Source organism: Octopus sinensis, linkage group LG15, assembly GCF_006345805.1.
Source record: "Octopus sinensis linkage group LG15, ASM634580v1, whole genome shotgun sequence".
Classification (NCBI taxonomy): Eukaryota; Metazoa; Mollusca; class Cephalopoda; order Octopoda; family Octopodidae; genus Octopus; species Octopus sinensis.
This window is the reverse complement of record NC_043011.1, coordinates 4,491,182-4,515,681: the sequence shown is the minus strand read 5'-3', so window position 1 is coordinate 4,515,681 and position 24,500 is coordinate 4,491,182. Positions and strand designations below refer to the sequence as shown.

General features: G+C 38.4%; 1 protein-coding gene across 10 annotated transcripts in view; it reads right to left on the bottom strand.

The window, feature by feature from the left end:
* Positions 1 to 24,500, bottom strand: part of LOC115219722 (N-acetylated-alpha-linked acidic dipeptidase 2) — a 785,126-nt gene that overhangs the window by 11,235 nt on the left and 749,391 nt on the right. For all 10 annotated transcript variants that reach the window (XM_036509422.1, XM_036509419.1, XM_036509418.1 and 7 more), the window contains 4 exons: positions 12,093 to 12,186; positions 8,552 to 8,682; positions 3,374 to 3,498; positions 1,173 to 1,257 (listed from right to left, as the gene is read on the bottom strand). In XM_036509422.1, the coding sequence (XP_036365315.1) occupies positions 1,173 to 1,257; positions 3,374 to 3,498; positions 8,552 to 8,682; positions 12,093 to 12,186 (435 nt within the window). The remainder of the gene's footprint in view (positions 1 to 1,172; positions 1,258 to 3,373; positions 3,499 to 8,551; positions 8,683 to 12,092; positions 12,187 to 24,500) is intronic.

Sequence of the window (24,500 nt, the reverse complement as noted above, 5' to 3'; positions counted from 1 at the left end):
TTAGATAAAGCGTCAGACTTTAAAAGATAAGTCCTGGGGTCATTTCATCAGACAAAAAATTCTTCAAGCCAGTGCCCCAGCATGGCCACAGCCTAATTACTGAAATAAGTAAAAGGTAAAACACTTTACTTGTTTTAGTCATGAGACTGCAGCTATGCTGGGGCACCACCTTGAAGGATTGATTTTAACCAAACAAATCAACACTAGGACTTATTTTTTGAAGCCTAGTACATATTCGATCGGTCTCTTTTAGCCAAACTGCAAAGTTATAGGGAGGTAAACACACCAACACTGGTTGCCAAGCAGTGGTGGAAGACAAACGCATGCACACACACACACACACACATACAATGGGCTTCTTTCAGTTTCCGTCAACCAAATCCACTCACAAAGCTTTGGTCAACCTGAGACTATAGTAGAATACACATGTCCAAGGTGCCATGCAGTGGGACTGAACCTGGAACCATGTAGTTGAGAAGCAAGCTTCTTACTACACAGCCATGCCTATGCCTATATATATATATATATATATATATATTATATATATATATATAATACAAATAAGAAAATGGAGGAACAGATTCCTTTCAATCATCGACTTACAGATATTACCAATTCATATTATTTATTAACTACTTAAATAGGAACATCCAAATCCAACAGAATAAAACAATATACATCAATAAGTAAGATAATACCATAAAAATAATACATATAAAATGGATCTTACAGCTGTTTCAGCCTGTAGATAAAGGTTTCTCATTGTGCCTATATTAGTCATATGTATTGAGGTAATATGCACTTAAAAATGAGTTACTTATATATATATCTCAAGGCCTTATCAGAGATTATAAAGTACAATTATAACTCTCTCTCTCTCTCTCTCTCTGTATATATATATATATATATATATATTATATATATATATATATATAAACATAATTTCAACATTATTCACATAAAAAATATATTCCATGTAGTCCATGCAACAATGCTGAATAGCAAATAAAGAACAATAGCAGGAATACAAGTCACTTGTGAACTGGAACTTAGATGGTCTTATTTTAAAAATAGTTCAGCAATCACTTGAAGGTATCAATAATCAAAGCAAATGCACACATCTGAAATCTTGTTGCAGTAAGAGTGGGAACAACCAACGGTTGGAAACTTACTTGTCTGCATCAATTTTAGGTTTATAGAAATCATGAAATTTTTCTGTTGCTTGTACAAATTTCTTTGAGGCATCATGTAATGACTCTGAAAAGATAAAATAAGATTACATTTTATATATATGTATATATATGTATGCGTGGAGGCACAATGGCCCAGTGGTTAGGGCAGCGGACTCTCTCTTCCTGTTTCTTGAGTAACGCTACGATGGACTGAAGGAACACATACATCATTGAAACTGGGAAACTGGGCCCATGAGCCTGGCTGGGCTTGAAAAGAGCAACGTTTATCCTTTTATATATATATATATATATAAGAAATTATTAAATTTCTAAATCTCTCATAGAGATATGTACGGTGGTGGGGCGATAGAATGGTTGTATACTGTCAATCTAACGTGAACGTGACAGTAGGAGGTTACACCACTGCTGTTTAGCCCTAGGAAAGAGTCGATGCTTCCTAGGGCTAAACAGCGGTGGTGTAACCCCCTACTGTCACGTTCACGTTAGATTGACAGTATACAACCATTCTATATATATATATATATATGTATGTATGCATGCGTGTGTGTGTGCGTGTGTGTGTGTATGCGTGTGTGTATGTATGTGTGGGTGGGTGTATTCATTGTTCCTAGACCACGTGTTGAAGGCAAAACAATTACATTATAAGAAAGTCATTTTTGCCATGAAATAACAAACAAAATCCATGTTGACTTTTCATTTATTGTAGATTTGATAAACAATATGTGCTCCACTGTTCACAGGGGAGGTAATCGTGCCCTGAACTTAACCCACCTTGTTCTTTTCTTGTTCTTCAGCCTTCCTCATAGTCCATTAGGTTACCTAGGCAACAGAAGCTATCAACTATTTCTATTGGAGCATTCATGTCGTATATGTACAGACATTGCTATAAAATAATATTATATATTTTAATATTCCCCTCCTCATTCTTTTAGTCAGTAGAAGAAGCAGCTTATGACTTCCCCCCACAAGACAGATGGAAGGTAGGGAGGAAGGTACCCTTCTTTAAACAGGAAGCTTGATCCATATACTTGCAACAGAATGGACTCTGTCAAAGGCACCCAAGGTACCAAGTTGTACAGTGAGCAGTTTGACAATTTGCTTCTTTTTATGGAGAGATTATGGCTCAAATTTCCAACAGTTAAGGTGCAGTTAATTTGGTTGAAGTTGATCATGAGGTCAAAAAGAGTACAGATAGAAACAGAGTACTAGATAGTTGGACAAAGCTCAGGTGTGGTCAATAACGGATTATTGCTCTCGCACCTGGGAAAACACTGCTGCTACTCAGACAGACATCCTGGACTGCATCAACAAAAGGACAACCTGACTAACTGGCATAAAGTCACAGACACCTCTCATCTTCTGACCCACAGGTGTATTGTCTCCTCCGTCTGCCTTTTCTACTGCTTCTGTGACATCCTTTGTTTGACAGAGATGGCTGGGCTCATATCACAGTCAGGTATTCCCAGTTCATTTGCTTCTCTTCCACTCATCACGTTTGTTGTACTCAACAATCCCAAGACCCAACTAATCCCTAAACCTGGGTTTAGGGATTAGTTTCCTTCCTTTCTAGAATATCAGCCCTTTGAAACTCCCTCTTTGTTCATCTCTTTCCCACATGAATTGACTTTAAATGGTTCAAAAGCAACCTTATATCAATCAGAAAGGCGGGGAACTGGCAGAAACGTTAGCGCGCCGGGTGAAATGCTTAGCGGTATTTCATCTGCCATTATGTTCTGAGTTCAAATTTCACCGAGGTGGACTTTGCCTTTCATCCTCTCGGGGTCGATAAATAAAAGTACCAGTTTCGCACTGGGTTGATATAATCGACTTAATCCCTTTGTCTGTCCTTGTTTGTCCGCTCTATGTTTAACCCCTTGTGGGTAATAACAAAATAGGTATTTCATCTGTCATTACGTTCTGAGTTCAAATTTCACCGAGGTGGACTTTGGCTTTCATCCTCTCGGGGTTGATAAATAAAAGTACCAGTTTCGCACTGGGTCGATATAATCGATTTAATCCCTTTGTCTGTCCCCCCCTATGTTTAGCCCCTTGTGGGTAGTAAAGACTATATATCAATCAGGAAATGGTATCACTTGTATAAATTGCGAAGGGTATACTGTCATTTCCTTCAGACCTTGTGATAGAAGAAATTGGAAAATGAAAATAAAGAAGTAACTAACCAATATTGACTGAACGGTTTGAGAAAATGTGATCATGCTTTTTACATAAGTCATACACAGACACTGCAATGATGTTGGAATATCGCCGGAGATCAAATTCTAAAATTTTGTCTTCAGCCAGGTAACTGCAAAATAGTAAAAACGATTTATTAGCATGAGTGATCAATCTATCTGCTTACACACACACACACACACACAGTGGGACTGAACCCAGAACCATGTGGTTGGGAAGCAAGCTACTTACCGCACAGCCACCCCTGTGCCTATATGAATTTTTTTTCTAGACTCATTCTGCCACAAATATAACACAAGGAAGCAATGTAATTGTTTTGGTTTCTAGTATTGATATAAATTTGTTAAAACTGGTTTATCTTTTATGTTGGAAATCTATAGGGTCATTTACATTTGAGGAGAGCAGTTTCTTTCAAACTGACATAACGTATTGATACCTGAACATTCTTGTCACTTATTTACATTCTATATATATAAATATATATATAATATATATATACACATATATATAGATGAGTGTATTTTTACCTTGTTAACAATTAACACGGAAAAAAAAAATAAATAGTTACCAGGGCAGCAAAAATCTCACAAGTAAAGATGTTGTAACTCCTTGTTTATAAATGGTGCACCTGAGCACTGTATACAATAATTTCATTATTATTATTATCATTATTATTATTATTATTATTATTATTATTATTATCATATATATATATATGTATATGTATATATATAAAACAAAAACAACAAAAGTTCAAAGGACAGACACAGTGAATGTATTAGGCTGAAACACATTTTAAGATGAGAAAAACAGTGGCGTCTGATATTCTGAGCATGGCTCTTCATCAGAAAGAGGAATTAAAGTTAAGGACGGGGTTATAATTAACCTCTTCTATAAATGGTTATTGTCCCACTAAAATTACTGAACTTCAGCAAGAATTATTATCTAAATCACTAACGATAGCACAAGTCCAACATCACTATTATAATATAGGTTATTAAGCGAAATAAGAAGAAAGATGGTCCTAAATGTATTCTGGATAGGAGTTACTAGTTATGTTTTGTTTAGAGTTGATAAATGAAAATTTCCAAAATCTTTTAGGGGAAGGAATTCTGCTCTGAGAAATTCTCGATGGTATAACGCTATATTTAAAATTTTTTCCAAGGGAGATAACCAAACAATTTTTATACAGAGTTGCTTCCCTTAAAAACAAAACATTTTTATTCAAGATTCATTTTGGCAGTAAATTTCCAGTATTGGGACGCAGAGTACAACATTTTCTTCTATTTTTTTTTTGTTTAATGAAATTGTGAATATCTTTTTTTCCCAGTCTGTTGGTTGACTCAATCCCTGCTAATAGACATCCCTGAACTTTCAATACAGTTCCACGAAAAAAATTACATGATGAATCAGTGAATACATTGTTCAAAATGAAAGGTACGAAACAGTGATTATGTGATGAAGTTGAAAGGAGATACCCTACCTAACACTGACATTTCAGCAAAGGAGTTTTTCATTCGTTCCCCCAAGTCTTAAGCACCATCCGAATTGTGGCCGATGCCAGTGTCGCCTCGACTGGCTCCCATGCCGGTGGCACTTAAAATACATAGATCCGACTGTGGCCGTTGCCAGCCTCGTCTGGCACCTGTGTCGGTGGCACGTAGCACCCACTACGCTCACGGAGTGGTTGGCGTTAGGAAGGGCATCCAGCTGTAGAAACACTGCCAGATCAGACTGGAGCCTGGTGCAGCCTTCTGGCTTCCCAGATCCCCGGTCGAACCGTCCAACCCATGCCAGCATGGAAAACGGACGTTAAACGATGATGATGATGATGATGATGATGTGGCTTTAGAGCTGTTGATGATTTGGTTCGAGCCAAAAGAAGCAGACTTAAAATTACAAAATGTGCTGATTTATGGTTGAAGCGAACAAAATTGTCCCCTCAAATCAAGGAAATCTGCCGTAGTCACCAGGCACAAGGTTCGCATTAAAGAGATTCCCTATTTTTTTCCTTGATCTATAATGTACTCTTTTGTACTCAGTACTTAATAAAAGAATTACTGGTAGATTCTTTTGTATCAAATAAGTGTGTTAAAATATTAAAAATGAAGTTGTTTCTCCAGCCACAGTGGTGCATACATTTTTCTGGAAAGTTATGGTGGGGCCTGGGAGGAAATAAGTTGGGAAACACTGGATTATAACTTTCAGTTTATGAGACATCAGTTCTATCACCGGAGATGTACTCGCATAGCAAGTGATATGATCTGAGATCGTGTGCTGAAACGAAAACAATTGCAGCGTGGAAGGTGTTTATAAGCCATTTAAGAAACATACAAATGCCATTCGATTCACTTCAACATTTAAGTTTAATTTGTCAAAATATTTTCGTCGCTTTAAGACCGCGACCTGTTCACTGACAAAACTCCATGCTGCATCTGAGAAAGCGATGCAGCACGGATTTTTGTAAGTGAACAGGTCGCGGATTTTAGCGACGAAAATATTTTGACAAATTAAACTTAAATGTTGAAGTGAATCGAACGGCTTTTGTGTGTTTCTTAAATGGCTTACAAACACCTTCCACGCTACAATTGAGTTCTATCACCATATCTACATATAGAATATTGGTTATTATAAAAATTGATAAAGTAATGGTTAACAATAGCTTTTACAGAGAAAATGTTAAGTAAAAACTAAAAACAAATTTGTATTGGAAAAAATTTGAAACAAGGAGAAATGTTGGAGAGGAAAATGTTATATAGGCATAGGAGTGGCTGTGTGGTAAGTAGCTTGCTTACGAACCACATGGTTCCGGGTTCAGTCCCACTGCGTGGCACCTTGGGTAAGTGTCTTCTACTATAGCCTCGGGCCGACCAAAGCCTTGTGAGTGGATTTGGTAGATGGAAACTGAAAGAAGTCCGTCGTATATATGTATATATAAATATGTATATATATATATATATATGTGCGTGTTTGTGTCTGTGTGTTTGTCCCCCCAACATCGCTTGACAACCAATGCTGGTGTGTTTACGTCCCCATAACTTAGCAGTTCGGCAAAAAAGTGACCGATAAAATAAGTACTAGGCTTTACAAAGAATAAGTCCTGGGGTCGATTTGATCGACTAAAGGCGGTGCTCCAGCATGGCCACAGCCACATGACTGAAACAAGTAAAAGAGTAAAAGAGTATATGAAGTCAAGATCCCTTTGTTCCTCCCTGGCATGAGGAAATATGTTTTTCTCTTTCGGACAATCTAACCACATTACTTTTTTACTGGTTTCAGTCACTGGTGTGTTGCTATACTGAAGCACCACCTTTAAGACTTGTAAAAGACCACATCAAATCCACTATGGATTTGATCCATCTCTGTCAAACTGCCGCTCTATGCGTCATAAAATGTGACAACAAAAATAAAATGTCTTACAAATATACATGATGGATGTTGACGTGTGACCAGGTAAGACAATTTCCTAAATCCGTTTCACTCAAAGAAACTCCTTACATTTGGTCTCCTTTTTCGCCAATGTCATCTCAGAGGGCTCCAAAAACTGAGAAGGGCTTAAACAAGTTATTCCGCACCAATTCCAGGTCAACTCTCCAGCAGCAGCAGCAGCAGCAGTAGCAGCAGCAGCAGCAGCAGCCTGACCACGCTGGGACCAACAATGCCAATGTCCCTTTCATGTGGCCAAATGTGATTGTGTTTGTTACTCAAAAGTAACCACAAGCGTGGTCATGGAGGTGTCCCTGTCTACCAGTGTGATATTCAGCATGATCCCTTGTGCACCTTATGTAGTAGAATCTATGGTTTAGTGGACACACTTACAGACACACACACACACACATACATTACACACACACACACACACACATATATATATATATATAATAACAAAGGGTAAAATTAATCAATTAAAAAGTAATCAGTAATTTCACCAAGTAGAATTCGGCATGAAAGACCATTTCATGGTAAGCTTAAGTAATACTTTATAATTAGGGTTCAGCAAAGATCGAAGTTAAGAAATAGCAATCAAACATCTTAGCTATTTCTTCTAATAATATATATATATATCAAAATGTGACTCATGTGTACCGTTGGCGATTTTTTTCCCTATGTCTTCCCTTCCCTGGATCTTTCCTTCTCCTATATTTCCGACGAAGAGCTCCGCTCGAAACGTTAAACCCTCCTTCTTTCCTGAGCATCCAATAATACTATATTTGTTCCACGTCCTCATGTTGTTGTGTTTTTTTGTGCTTTTCTTGTTTGGATTAACTATATATATATATGTATGTATGTATGTATGTATGTACGTACAATGGGGTCTGCAAAAGTTCCTGGCATTAAGGATTTGCAAAAGGCTTGGTTGGAGAACCAACCTTCCAAGTTCTTTTACAGGGCTTAGAAAAATTAAATGACCGCTGCCATAAGTGTGTGAATCTGTGAAGAGGATGTGCTGAATAAAATCGTGATTGATCCTCCTGTATTTTTTTTTACCCAAAACCAGGAACTTTTCAGCACCCCCTCTGTACATATATATGGATGGAAAGGGCTTCTTCATAGTTTCTCTTTATCAAATTCCACTTACAAAATATTGCCCAACCTAAGGATGTAGTTGAAGACATTTTCCATACCTGCTCTTCAATGAAATGAAACCAGAAGTTGTGAAGTTGTTTCATAATTACACAAACACATCAGCTTACTCTTTTACTTGTTTCAGTCATTCGACTGCGGCCATGCTGGAGCACCGCCTTTAGTCGAGCAAATCGACCCCGGGACTTATTCTTTGTAAGCCCAGTACTTATTCTATCGGTCTCTTTTGCCGAACTGCTAAGTGACGGGGACGTAAACACACACCAGCATCGGTTGTCAAGCAATGCTAGGGGGACAAACACAGACACACAAACGTACATATATATATATATATATATATACATATATGGGACAGGCTTCTTTCAGTTTCCATCTACCAAATCCACTCACAAGGCATTGGTCGGCCTGGGGCTATAGCAGAAGACACTTGCCCAAGATGCCACGCAGTGGGACTGAACCTGGAACCATGTGGTTGGTTAGCAAGCTACTTACCACACAGCCACTCCTGCGCTTATTTATTTTTAAAAACTGTTTTTTGTTTTACATATGAAATAAACAGATCAATAAGAAGGTTCACTTACCAGGCTAGTATTGACCACAACTGTGAGATAGCAAGTGTATAATTGAAGCTGGGGTCTACGAATTTAGTGTAATAATAAAATGTGTCATAGGCAGTGTGGTACGAAGGGTAAGACAATGTTTTCCATTTTTCCTGGAAGGAGAATAAATAGAGTCCAAATGAATGAGATGGCAGAGAAAGCAAAATCTCAGTGAAACATGCAACGATATTGTCAGGTAAAATTTGGTGAAAGTATGGGTTAGATGACCCCCAACTTCCAGAATAAGAAAAAAAACATAGTGGCTCCTCTCAACAAGAACTGAGAGGAGAAAAGAATGCTACATGAAAACAGATCTGTAGATTAGTAGGAAGCAGACCTAATACTTGGCTGGGTGGTTGGATGGATGGACAGGAAGACAGTCAAGCGCTAAGATTGCAAAGAACCTGACACGTGTAATCAGAGAGACTGACCGCTAAAAGACAGTCGCACTATAAAATACACAGGGATGGAATGTCGAATATTATCACCTGGCAGTGGGGACTAGAGGCTTCATTGAAAGGAAAATGATAACGCTTTTCAAAAGAAGATTTGTTTTTTTCTAGCTCCGAGCTGCGAAAACTAATAAGGAGAGTAGAGGAGGCGGTCGAAAAAGCCAGCTTCTATATATGGCTGAAGCGGTAAGACCAAAAATGACTTGAAAGTCATAACATGCCGGCAGGAAATAACATCATTAGGTGAGACAAGCTGACACTGAATCAGCTTCGCTGACTGACAGGTGACGGTTGTTTAGAGAATGCGCGGGCTAAAACTACGTGCCTTCACCAGTCAGTTAAGGTGAGACAGTGTCACGTGCCAACTTGCTGGGGCTGCCTGCTGGAGCCTAGCAGCAGGTATTTAAAGGGAAAAATTGACAAGTCAGTCAGTCACTGACTGACACTCGCTGACGATACATCGAAGAGGCCAGGGAACAGAAGAAAGAAGACACGCACCCAACACCAGAGCTGAAGACACCTCCGAAAGGGGAGGGGGCTCACCACGTCAAAACGGTAGAAGAGTAGGGGCCGAAACCGGACGTGGTTCCTCCTGATGATGTCTTGAGCTAACTGGATCCTATAAAGGAGCTGTGGTGGTAGCAGACCACGTAACATGGTTGTAATTCCTCCACACACGCACAAAACATATAACTCATTCACACCCATAGTTCTGAACAAATAGGTTGATGTTTATGACCAGGGGAAGTTACCTGGTGATAACATCTAGCTGAAAAATAACAGTGAAGTTTTAGTCATCATACTTGAATGTAGCAAGAGAAAAATAATCTAATTAATTAATACTTATACAGAACAGAAAATAAAACATAAACTAAATGACAAATATTTTTATCTCGGTTTTGTAAGTATGGATGACAGTTCCAGACATGTTCCTGTCTTATTAGGCTTCTTTAGTGGAGCATAAGATCTTACTAGGTAAGTGATAAGGGAATCAGTATATCTGTACATGATGGGTAGGCATCAAAAATTGAGAAAACGACTGAAGTAAACTATCTAAATTTTTAATTACAATAATTTTTAAATTATGCCTTGTTTACTTGTAGCTTGTTTTATATTAGAATATATTAGATTGATTGGATTGCCTGTGGTCAGCCCACTGCAGGATGAAGGCCTCAGTATGCTCCCTCCACTGACCAAAGTCTCATGTGGAGGCTGTGAATTTGAGCTAGAGATCATACTGGTTTGATGAGCCAACTCATATGGCTTTGCAAATTTCTTGATATGGGTGCAAATTTCTTTTATACTTTTACCCAGGAGTAGTTAAGTAAGTTACACTAACCCCAGGGCATAAGTGGTACCTATCTAACAACCCCAAAAGGATGAAAGGAAAAGTCAGTGTTGGTGGAATTGAAACTCAGAACATAAAGGTGGACAATATACTGCTAAGAATTTCGCCCAGCTTGCTCATGATTCTGCCAGCTTGCCTACACAATAGACAATAATTCCAGTTTTTGTAGTGAACTATTTTGTGAAACAAATATTAGTCAAGTGAAGTGGTTAGCAATGTGATGCAGTAGAGTATAGTCTAAGTCAAAAGGTTCAATTCCTGTACCTGCATTTGCCAGTTTTAGCCAACATCTATTTCTTTACTACCTACAAGGGGCTAAACACAGAGGGGACAAACAAGGACAGACAAATGGATTAAGCCGATTACATCGACCCCAGTGCGTAACTGGTACTTGATTTATTGACCCCGGAAGGATGAAAGGTAAAGTCGACCTCGGTGGAATTTGAACTCAGAACGTAACGGCAGACGAAATACGGCTATGCATTTCGCCATGCGTGCTAACGTTTCAGCCGGCTCGCCACCTTTTTAGCCAATATCTTTGAGGGAAATACCTCAGTTGACGTGTCTTGTCTTCAATGCACAATATGAAGAAAATTTTCTCTAATTACTACATAATGAATTAAAAATTACCAGAATCCTGATACAGAAGTTAGGTAGAATAGTGGAATTGATTTATACACATCAAAATTGTTTTGATGATTTTTGATAAGTTTTCAGAAACTAACCTCTCTTCTCACTGAATAACATGTCATTGACTGACCATTCCACAGACATATGTACTTAATGTAATTCTCTGGTGGAATCAATGTAACACAATGCAACAAAGGTTCATAGTTAAACTAGAGATTATAATCTGTTCAACAGGTTGCCACATATTTCCAATACCTTGCGATTACTAAGTGAACATCTTAACCATTCAGTCATGTTGTATACATATAAACAAAGATATCTCTTTTCTTTTAATAAGGAAACCTGAGGAGACATACACCCTACCAAAGATACTGAAGCCTGTATAGTGGTATATCTTTAAAAATGTCAGCTAGAAATCAGACAATTACTCCATTTCTACAGAGTTGTGTGTTTGGTTATTCTCATTCACCTTCCACCAAATTTATGGGCAGACAGCAGACCCCACTCCATCTTCACTCTTTATGGAACTTGAAGAAATTGAATATTTGTCACTGGGTAAGCCAAGTAGTCAGTGACTTCCTTTTGATCACTACTTGAAGACTATTTCCTATGTTCAAACTGCTGTTGGTCTTAAAAGCATTAACGCAGAAGCTTGTTCCCCAATATCTAATGAACTTACATTCCTATAAGATTATTATTTATTCAGCCATCATGCCAGTTCTATAAGATTATATATAAGATTAGAAATACTAAATTTCTAAATCTCTCGTAGAGACATGTACGGTGGTGGGGCGATAGAATGGTTGTATACTGTCAATCTAACAAGAACGTGACAGTAGGGGGGTGTACCCCCTACTGTCACGTTCTTGTAACCCCCTACTGTCACGTTTGTGTTAGATTGACAGTATACAACCATTCTATATAAGATTATTATTCCTATAAGATTATTCCTATAAGATTATTATTTATTCAGCCATCATGCCAGTTCTCATGTTTAGGTGACAAGCTGACAAGAAAAAGAGTCTATGGGTTCTACTCTTCCTTTAACAAACAAATACAATAAAAGAAAAAAAGAAACTGACAGTATACTTACTGAATCATATGTATAAAAAAAGTCCATGCTTGGGACACCAGCACGCTGGTAAAATGTTGCCATATCACTGCCAGATCCTAACGAGTAACTCACCCTAGGGAGAGAAGAGATAAATGATGAGAAATGAATAGGGATATTGAATTCAGATTTTGGCACTGGACCAGAAATTTCGAGGAAGGGAGAAAGTTGATTACATCAACCCCCCGGTGTTCAATTGGCACTTATTTTATTGACCCCAGAAGGATGAAAGGCAAAGTCAACCTTGGCAGAATCTGATCTCAGAATGTGCAGATGGAGGAAATTCTGCTAAGCCTTTTCCCCAGTGTCTTAATGGTTCTGCCAGCTCACTGCCTTAAAATAAATAGAGATATCATCAACATTGCCATGTCACTGCTGTTGCCGTTGGCATCGGCATCACTACCATTGTTTAAACCTTTAGTATTTAAACCGGCCATAATCTGTTTTATGTTCAAACTGACCAGATCCAGGCTCTCACACCTACCCTACAATGTTATTCTACATTAAGTAAGTACACCATCAAGATCTTGAAGATATGAGATAATGCATGATTAATTCAAATCAATGGGAATCAATAGACATTATGTTTGATAGAATAACCTGAACACTAAAGGGTTAATATCCATTTTCTATGGGCTGTTTAGCCCATGTTCAGCAAAGGTGTTCCATCCTATCTGGTTCTTTTCAAACATTGGGTATCCAATGTGTGGGTGTGCTTCTCTTTTGTAAGACTGTACGATATGATTTGAGGAAAATTTGCTTGCTGCTTTTTCTTGCAGCTCAAGTACCTGTTATAATCTACCATAGATGCTGGGTTTTTCTAAATTGGATTAGATGTATTAGGTTCACAATAAAAACCTGACTATATTCTGCATTACTATGTCATCCGTGAAGCTTAGTGAGCATTGGTTTGGCTTAAGAACTCCATCCAAAGCGTCCTTTGATCTATCTCATTTTTATCTCTCATCATACTACTTCTTCAGCTATGAGACAACAAGGGAGCCTCTGCATAGTCATCTAACCTGCTAGAAATGACAGCCAAATCTCCCTCAAAACATATCATGAATAATGAAAGGAAACATTAACTGATGCAGTCCTAGACACACCATTAAAAGATAACATGATCATGGCTAGAGTGTCTATTTTTGATCATAAGTTTGTTTGATCACAGTCAACCTAAAAACTTCTTAATCTAGAATGTACCATCTACAATAGGCACGGTGATCCTCACTTTATACATCAGTCAATGTGTTTCATGTGCTTGACACTTCAAACACACACACTTTCAGCTTTTCTTCTAACGTAGCGCCGAACATCTAGTAGATTCCGCTCAGTTAATTTCCCTTCAGTACCCTGCAATGTACATCACTCAACTCACATGTCACTGCCATTACAAAGTCACACTTCTCTCACGGGACTGAAAATTAATCTGAACATAATGAAAAATAAAAGACCAAAATGTATCAGAAAGAGGAACTGGAGCAGAGTAGCAGTAGGGGTCATTAAACCCTTTAGCAATTAAACTGGTTATATCTGGCCAAATTATTCTACCTGCTTTATCTTCAAAATAGTCAGATCTGGCCTGTCACACCAACCCTACATTGTCGTTCTAAAAATTAACAAATTAACAGGCGCAGGAGTGGCTGTGTGGTAAGTAGCTTGCTAACCAACCACATGGTTCCGGGTTCAATCCCACTGTGTGGCATCTTGGGCAAGTGTCTTCTGCTATAGCCCCGGGCCGACCAATGCCTTGTGAGTGGATTTGGCAGACGGAAACTGAAAGAAGCCTGTCGTATATATGTATATATATATATATATATATATATGTACGTTTGTGTGTCTGTGTTTGTCCCCCTAGCATTGCTTGACAACCGATGCTGGTGTGTTTACGTCCCCGTAACTTAGCGGTTCGGCAAAACAGACCGATAGAATAAGTACTGGGCTTACAAAGAATAAGTCCTGGGGTCGATTTGCTCGACTAAAGGCAGTGCTCCAGCATGGCCGCAGTCAAATGACTGAAACAAGTAAAAGAGTAAAGAGTAAAGAGTAATGACTTCATAAAATTCTCAAAGTTACAAAATAAAGCATGAGTAATTCAAAACAAGGTGAATAAATAAGCTTTACATTTGACAAAATAACATAAATGCTAAAAGGTTAATAATGTATTTTTTTTTAAATTGCTTAAAAATATGAAATACTTTCTTGAAAATGTAACTTAAATAATAAAAAATTAAATTTTTGCACTGAATCATTAAAATAACACTTTTAAATCAAATTTTATGTAAGAATTCTTAAATTAATAAGAATCCTAATAGTGATTTCTTTTATTTGCTTCAAAGGTGACGAATAAGAAGACATTACAAAGGTAATTTACAAAAATGGTGAGGATTTACAGCATGTAAAACAATATACAAGAGGTATGAAATGAGGCATGCTGATAGTTGAGGACAATCATTTAAGACCTATCAACTGGCACCACTGGTTATGACAATGAGGGTTCCAGCTGATCTGATCAACAAAACAGCCTGCTCATGAAATTAATGTACAAGTGGATGAGCACTCCATCATCATCATCATCAGTGTTCGACCGTGGTCGAGACAATGGAATTTACCATGCTATGCCAGACTTCACGGTCCATCATGGCATTACGGAGGTCCTGTTGCTGGATGCCTGTATCCCTGGAGATTGCATCAGGGTAGGAGAGTGTGCGCCCTCTGGCATTGCGAGTAGATGGCTTCCAGAGGAGGAGAGTAGAAAGTACCTCTTTTTCAGCTCTACAACAATGTCCAGCAAACTGGACTCTCCTACCTTTCACAAGAGATGACACAGGTGGTAGTTTCCCATATATTTGCATTTTGGTTGGATGGCGCTTCCATGAGAGATTTTGAGCTCTCATAAGGAGGCGAGTGTAGGTTCCATCCAACCGCCTCTCAAGCTTCTTTGATAACATCCAGGTTTCTGAGCCATATAGTAGAATTTGTTCGACTGTGGCTTTGAAGATTTCAAGTTTGAAGTCTCTACTTAGATTTGATGACCAGATCTTATGCACTCCATAGGCATGTGTGCCCTTAATGAAGTTCTCAGGGAGATTCAGCATGACACAGAATGTAATAAGGCTGGCCCTTTGAAATACAAGTACCACTCGTTTTTGCCAGCTAAGCGGACAGGAGCAACATGAAATAAAGTGTCTTGCTCAAGGACACAATACACTGCCAGGAATCGAACTCCTGACCTTACAATCATGAGCCGAATACCCTAACCACTAAGCCATGCACTTCACTCAAGTCCTATCAAGGAACTCTGTGAATGTAGGATTACCATAACAACCAAGAGCAAGTGCCCTCTTTCACCTCTTTGTTCTTTGACAAACAGGTCGATGCTGAGAGTAAGCCTATTCATACAAACCATTCTCACCATTCTCTTCTACCTTCCACCAAATTCACCAAATTCAGGTGGACTGCATATCTCCCCCCCCCACCATCCTCTTCTCTGTATGGAACTTGAAAAAATTGAGGATTTGTTTGGTACTGTATTTTATTGACCCGAGAAAGGTGAAAGGTTGACATTGGTAGGATTTGAACTTGCTATGTAAAAATCCAGAATAAACACTGCAAGACATTTTAATCAACATTCTGTTACCATTCAACTCCCCTTTAATTGTTGCTAGCATAGTTCAAGGCCTGAATTCTGTTGGAATTTTTTTTTTTTTTTTTGAGATGGGGAGGAGTTATGCAATTAACTCATTTTCATTACATCCTTGTTAATTTTATTTATTGATCTCAAAGAAAAATGGAAGGCTAAGTTGACTTTGGTAGAATTTATGCTTTGAATGTAGAGGAAAGAAATTAATGTAAAGAATGCACAGGAGTGGCTGTGTGGTAAGTAGCTTGCTAACCAACCACATGGTTCCGGGTTCAGTCCCACTGCGTGGCATCTTGGACAAGTGTCTTCTGCTATAGCCCCGGGCTGACCAATGCCTTGTGAGTGGATTTGGTAGATGGAAACTGAAAGAAGCCTGTCGTATATATGTATATATATATATGTGTATGTGTGTGTGTTTGTCCCCCTAGCATTACTTGACAACTGATGCTGGTGTGTTTACGTCCCCGTCACTTAGCGGTTCGGCAAAAGAGACCGATAGAATAAGTACTGGGCTTACAAAGAATAAGTCCCGGGGTTGATTTGCTCGACTAAAGGCGATGCTCCAGCATGGCCGCAGTCAAATGACTGAAACAAGTAAAAGAGTAATGCTATCACTCTATCACTGTACCATAATTCTATAAAATCTGTCATCTTATTAATTATATATGATTAATTATAATCCTAATAATTAGGCGGCGAGCTGGCAGAAACGTTAGCACACCAGGTGAAATGCGTAGCCGTATTTTGTCTGTCGTTACGTTCTGAGTTCAAATTCCGCCGAGGTCGACTTTGCCTTTCATTCTTTTGGGGTCGATAAATTAAGTACCAGTTACGCACTGGGGTTGATGTAATCAACTTAATCCCTTTGTCTGTCCTTGTTTGTCCCCTCTGTGTTTAGCCCTTGTGGGTAGTAAAGAAATATATAATCCTAATAATTGTTTCAAATTTAAGCACAATATCTTTAAGAGAAGGGTTAGTCAATTATACTGAACTGCAGTACATGACTGGTATTTTGTTTTCTTGAACCAGCATGGAAGAAAGGCAAAGTTGACCTCAGCAGGATTTGAACCTAGAAAAGGTAAAGAGTTGGAGCAAATACCAGAAAGCAGTTTATCCTACGCTTTAACACTTCTGCTAATTCACCATCCAAGTAATAATGATAAGAAATATAAATTTAGGCTGCAAATGTGGAGTGAAGAGACAGAAAGGTGGAGAATAACGAACAGTTGAAATAAGACTATATGCATTGCTAATGAGGAAGATTCTGTAAGATTTCAATAGAGATATTCACTGAGTTCAGAAATTGAAATATAACAAATAAATCACGGGAAAAATAATTCGTAGAAATGATGTAGATTACCATAGTAAGCCATAACTACATGACAATACTTATATTGTTGTTGTTGTTGTTTGTTTGTGTGTGTGTGTCTGTGTGTGTATGTGTGTGTGTATGTGTGTGTTTATGTGTGTGTGTGTGTGTGCACGCACGCGTGTGTGTGTGCGTGTGTGTTTGTATGTGTGTGTGTGTCTGTGTGTGTGTCTGTGTGTGTGTATGTGTGTGTGTGTGTATGTGTGTGTGTGCACGCACGCGTGTGTGTGTGTATGTGTGTGTGTGCGTGTTTGTGTTTGTATGTGTGTGTGTGTGTGTCTGTGTGTGTGTATGCGTGTGTGTGTGCATGCATATTTGACTCATACGTGCCTACACAAACACATCCTTTTACACACTTATATATAATTACAAACGAATAGTTAAGATTTAAATATAAATTATAGTTTCCTTTGTCACCCATTAATTAATTCTCATCATAAACATCAAATTTAAGTGTGATACTTGATCCTGTTTGACAGCAATGCAATAGTTTATCTGTTGATTGTTAAGTGGCTACAATAGAATATAATCCTTAAGTGATTGCTGGTAATTTATTTATACCAAGTATTGTATTTATATACTCTAAAGGCAGTGAGCTGGCAGAATTATTAGCATGCCAGGTAAAATGATTAGCGGGATTTTGTCTGTGAGTTGAGGTACTGTTGAGATTGACTTTGCCTTTCATCCTGAGGTTGGTGTAATTGAATTTTACTGCCTTCAGAATTGCTGGCCAAAATTTGAAGCCAATATTTATATATTCTAATTTTGGTAAAATGAAACTGCAAATGCTGTTAAATGGTATTAATCAGGCGGACCTGGCGGAATCGTTAGCGCGCTGGACGAAATGCTTAGCGATATTTCATCTGCCGCTGCGTTCTGAGTTCAAATACCGCCGAGGTCGACTTTGCCTTTCATCCTTTCGGGGTTGATAAATTAAGTACCAGTAACGCACTGGGGTCGATATAATCGACTTAATCCCTTTGTCTGTCCTTGTTTGTCCTCTCTGTGTTTAGCCCTTGTGGGCAGTAAAGAAATAGGTATTAATCACCAGCTTGGTCGTTCATTTTGCAATACTAACAAGGGTCTCTTTTTATAAAGCACAGCTTGCTCTATGATGTTGAAGAGCATAAAGATCAAAAGTCAGTTGAGATGGAGGAATGGAAGCCATGTGAATCCTGGGAAGGTCATTGGTGCCAGGTGTCAAAACACTGACATCACAACTGTTAATCAATGCTCTATGAACACCGTAAAGATTACAAGATGTGACATGGACAGCAGCAACAGAGTCTACAAGGCCATGGTCAGTAAGAAGGGACACAACAGGTATTTTTACTGCATCCACATGCTGGAATTAATGCAGCAACAGATGGACAGGGCCTTAGGCTCAATTCAGACAGCTACGTGAAGCTGCTGGAGACTGTGATCAAATCCTGGCTGGAGAAGCTTGCTACTGGAAGGTGATATGTGTGGCAGCAGGATTCAGCTCCTTGCCATACCTCCAGAAAGAGTCAAAAGTGATTGTGGAAGAATTTCTGGCCTTTTAATTTCCCCAATTGCAATCCCACGGAATTACTCTGGACTGGACACAGTTGACAAAGACACCGAACACTCTGCCTGCAACACCAAGGATAAGCTCATAGCCAAGATCAAGGGGTGTTTGAAGATCTTCCCAGGGACATAGCAAGGAAAGCCTGCACCAAGTTCTGGAACCATCATGGAATCTGAAGATGGTTACTTTGAGTACACTGTTATCTCTCAGCCATAATCTAGTTGATAATTTTTTATCTTTTAAAAAATATTTTAAATTTTGGATGGGATATTTTTTTATTCCTTTTATGCAAACTGTCACGTTTAGTCTGAATACATACATACATACACACATACATACAATACTTAATCATATCAAAGGGAAATGGAAATTAATTAAAATTTTCATTTCCAGTGGCCTAACGTGTAAAAATTCGGTCTAAAAGACTATGTATTAGTCATAAAATACAGTGTACATTTAAGCACATGAGGAATCCACTCATGGGATTCAACATGCTAGAAAGAACAGCTAGGTTCTATAACCACAAAATTAGGGATAAAATTTGACAGGAACAAAATGAAAAAATAAAAACATTTTACCATCTAGTTTCCTGGACCAATTGGTTTCTGATTTTAGTTTAGCAAGTAAATAACATTTACCCGCTAGGTGAAATCGTCCTTGGGTTAAATATATAAACACGAGATGATCAAAACTATGTGCCTCTTGTTTATACATACATACATACAAACACACACACATATACACATATATGTATATGTGAGAGAGAGCATGAGTATGTATGTGTGTCCAGGTCATCGTGTCTTGACATTGTGAGTTAACTGTAAGCAAATGTTATAATTTGTTTGCAGTCTTCTGTGTAAAAACTGTCCAACCATGGCCCACATCTCAGTAACCACCAAGGTCCTGAGATGTGAACAATAAAAACTCCCAGTGTTTGATTGGTATTTTCTTTTATAGACCCAGGAAAGATGAAAGTCAAAGTTGATTTGAACCTAGAATGCAAAGAACCAGAACAAATGCTGCAAGGCATTTTAACCGATGTTCTAATGATTCTGTCAATCTACTGTCCATTTTCATGGTATTTTCTTATCATTAATCTATATATTGATATGCTAAGGCCAAATGCATTACAGTGTCACATGATTAGCTGGAGGGAGAAGTGAAGAGCAAGAGAAGAAGAGGGAGAAAGAGAAGAAGAGAGAAGTGTTAAAGATGTGAGGTAAGCAGAAAGTAATAGTTATTATGCTAAGACACTGTCAAGTGGTTAGTTCAAGGGAAAATGAAAAGTGAGAGAGAGAGAGAGAGAGAGGGAGAGAGTTAGTGCTGAGGGGTAAGAGAAAGATATGGCTATTATGTTGTGTGGTTAATTAGTTGAGAAAAGAGGTAGAAAGTAGAGAGATATATAAATATGTTAAATGCAGGGGCATGTGGTATAGCTGAACTGAGAAGCAAAGAGAGAGAGAGAGAGAGAGAGAGTGTGTGTTGATGAAAAGGAATGCATGACTGGAAAACCCATTACATGATTTTAAACATATAATAGGATAATTGTGACAGACAATAAAAATAAGAGATTAGTTGTTGTTACAGGTTTCAATGTTCAACCATTTCTATACCTTCTAGATATTTCAACACAGTTAAATCAAGGTAAAAGAAAGAAAACAATGATAAATTAAAAAGAAAAAGAGAAGACCGGAGATGTACTTGCATAGCAAGTGATTTGATCTGAGATCAAAACAATTGCAGCATGAAAGGTGTTTGTAAGCCATTTAAGAAACACACAAAAGCCGTTCGATTCACTTCAACATTTAAGTTTAATTTGTCAAAATATTTTTGTCGCTATAAGACCGTGACCTGTTCTCAGCACAGATTTTTGTCAGTGAACAGGTCGCGGTCTTATAGCGACGAAAATATTTTGACAAACGGCTTTTGTGTGTTTCTTAAATGGCTTACAAACACCTTGCACGCTGCAAAAAGAGAAGAAATAAAGAGAAAGAAGAGGGTGGATGGAGTCTTCGACTTGGCCTGAGCATAGACTCAAACTCAAATGAAATGAAATGAAATGAAGGAAAGGGAAAAATGGAAACTATAAAAATTCAACAGCTGTTCAAAGGTAAATCAAAGTGAAATAACCTGAGCAAATAGCTGTGGATTTTACTTTTACCTTTTTGTGTGTAGCAGCCCAAAGGCTGAGGCCATGCTGGAGTACCACAATTATTTAGTTTTATTTTTTTAGTTATTTGTTTTAAATGTTTGTCTGTATTGTTAGTGTAGACAGATACATTCATCAACAGAAATGTAAGTAGAATAAGAGATGGATGGATGGATGGATGGATGGATGGATGGATGGATGGATGGATGGATGGATGGAGGGATGGAGGGAGGGAGGGAGGGAGGGAGGGAAGGAAGGATGGATATGTAAGTTGGTCAACAAATAGATAGATAGATGGTTAGATAGGTTGATAGGTAGCTAAATAGGTAGATCAGTGTTTCCCAACCTTTTTCACCGGTGCCCCACTTTTTAATAACGAAAATCTGGTGCTCATCAACATTTTTTAAAAAATATAGAACATTTTTAATATAGAAACACGATTTGTAATTCAGTTACCTAGGTGATGGATACCTCAACCCATTTAGTGAGAACCCTGTGCCTGGTGCATATGGCACAGATCTTTTATTTGAGGAGAAAATTTTGCTGACTTTAGGTGTAAATTGCCATGTTTTGTAATTTCAAGCAGGTTTCTCTTGTCTTTCAGTAAATTTTCAACTGCACTCTCTTTTACTCTTTTACTTGTTTCAGTCATTTGACTGTGGCCATGCTGGAGCACCGCCTTTAATCGAGCAACTCGACCCCGGGACTTATTCTTTTGTAAGCCCAGTACTTATTCTATCGGTCACTTTTGCCGAACTGCTAAGTAACGGGGACATAAACACACCAGCATCGGTTGTCAAGCAATGCTAGGGGGACAAACACACACACACATATATATATATGTATATATATATATATATATACATATATACGACGGGCTTCTTTCAGTTTCCGTCTACCAAATCCACTCACAAGGTATTGGTCGGCCCGAGGCTATAGTAGAAGACACTTGCCCAAGATGCCACGCAGTGAGACTGAACCCGGAACCATGTGGTTGGTTAGCAAGCTACTTACCATACAACCACTCCTGTGCCTATCCACATTTGGCCAACGGAAAATGAATCAATAGCTCTCTTGCTGATGTAGAGATATTTGGGTATTTTCTTTTAACCCAGTCACATAACCACATATTTGTACCTTTCAATTTAAAGAAATTCTTCACTGATTCATAACGCTGCAATTTTGGTAACTCTTCTTAGTATTGAACTGCAGCATCAGAAATGTCAAGCAGCAGTGGCTGAGTTAACCAAGAGGGAAAAATTCATTGCCTTCAAATCACAAAATCTGTCGTTGAAGTCCTTTATTAAGAAATTCAAATGGTCAATAATTACGGTGGTAGCATCATTTGTTTTCTTACATTTACTCAACCAGTATAACTGACTGAAATTTCTTTTGGAAACATTTTTTGACATATTTTGAGGGCTGTAATGAATCCAAAAATCTTTGCTTTCACATCAACAAGCATCATGTTTTGCACCTTGGAGTTGTTTATTCAAGTTTCCAAGTTTCTCAAAGATGTCTGTCAAATAACTGATGAACGCTTTTCCATCCATTGTTGACAGCATTTTCATTTCACATTTATCACTGAAAAAGTCGTTAAGCTGATCAAATAATTCCAAGAACCTTCTTAAGCTATTTCCCCTTGATATCTACCTTACTTCTGTATGAAGCAGTAATCAAACATGCTCGGCACTTTGATTTACATAAAACTGCTAAAATAGATGTTTGGCTTTGGGATTTGCTTCAATGCTATTGAAACACTTGATCACAGTACACAGAATCTCGTTAAAAACAGGGGACAATTTTTTGGCAATCAGGTTTTCTTGGTGTATGACACAATGGACAATCAGCATGTTTGGCTTTTGATCCTTCATCACTTTTAAGCATCCCGTTTCTTGCTCATCAAAGCAGGTGCACCATCTGCCGTGCAGGTCAGTAAGTTTTCTTTTGATATTTTGTTTGCATCCAAATAACATTTTAAGTTTTGCATTGGATGTCCTTTGCAGTTGTGGCTGTTTCCAATGGTTTGCAAAACAACATCTCTCCCTGAAAAGCCCCATGCTCAATATATCTCACATAAGACAAATAACAGGACCTCACTGTCCTGAAATGTGGATTCGTCCATTTGTAATGAGAATTTTCATGATTTTAATGTCTCAATAGGCAGGTTTTCAACATCTTGAATTCTGTTTTCATGAATTCTGTTGGAGACAATGTTATTACTGAGTGGCATTACCCTGACATCTCTATCACCTTTTTGTTGTACAGTTTTTAAGAATACTGAGGTGCAGGAGTGGCCGTGTGGTAAGTAGCTTGCTAACCAACCACATGGTTCCGGGTTCAGTCCCACTGCGTGACACCTTGGGTGAGTGTCTTCTACTATAGCCTCGGGGGACAAACAGGGGGACAAACACAGACACAGACACACATACATATATATATATACAAATATACGACAGGCTTCTTTAAGTTTCCGTCTACCAAATCCACTCACAAGGCATTGGTCGGCCTGGGGCTATAGCAGAAGACACTTGCCCAAGGTGCCACGCAGTGGGGCTGAACCAGGAACCTTATGGTTGGTTGGCAAGCTACTTACTAGACAGCCACTCCTGCGCATGATGTTTTTTTTTTCCTTTAAATGTTCAAAGATAGGTTTAGGGATCAACAAGTAGGCACTCAAGTCAGTTGCAAAAACTTTCATGACCCATGCTAATACATGTCCCACCCCCAATTTTCCCATGCCTCACGTCGGGAAACACTGAGGTAGACAGATAGACAGTTGATAGGTATGTAAGTAGATAGATAGGTTGATAGGTATTTAGGTAGAAAAATAGATAGGTTGATACATATGTAGGTAGGTAGGTAGGTAGGTAGGTAGGTAGGTAGATATATATATATATTATTAGTGAATGGAAGAAATGGAGTTGAACGAAGATTGTACAGAATTCCTTTTATTACATTCTTCACATGTTTCAAAGGCCACAAATTTCCAAATTCTGATTAAATAAGGGTACCATATTGTGGCTTTCTCTTCAGGAAAAAACAGGAATTCCGTTGACAGAACAAAACAAAACAGAGGCGCAGCAACGCAATTCGAACGAGGACGCTCCTTAAGAGCCCATATATATATATATATATATATATATATATATATATATATATATATATATTTTTACGTGTCAGTGGTACGTAAAAAGCACCATCCAATCGTGGCTGTTTGCCAGCCTCGTCTGGCACCTGTGCCAGTGGCACGTAAAAAGCACCCACTACACTCATGGAGTGGTTGGTGTTAGGAAGGACATCCAGCCGTAGAAACATTGCCAGATCAGACTGAGCCTGGTGCAGCCTTCAGGCATCCCAGACCCCAGTTGCACCGTCCAACCCATGCCAGCATGGAAAGCGGACGCTAAACAACGACGAGAGATAGATAGATAGATAGATAGATAGATAGATAGATAGATAGATAGATAGATAGATAGATAGGTAGGTAGGTAGGTAGATAGATAGATAGGTAGGTAGGTAGGTAGGTAGGTAGGTAGGTAGGTAGGTAGACTGATTGATTGTCTCTTAAATTCAATATGTGGATTTTTACATCTTCTCAAGAATCAAATGTTTCAGAAAAATATGTTATATCCTCATTCAATTTTCAAAATATCCAGGAATTTCCATGGTTACTGCTA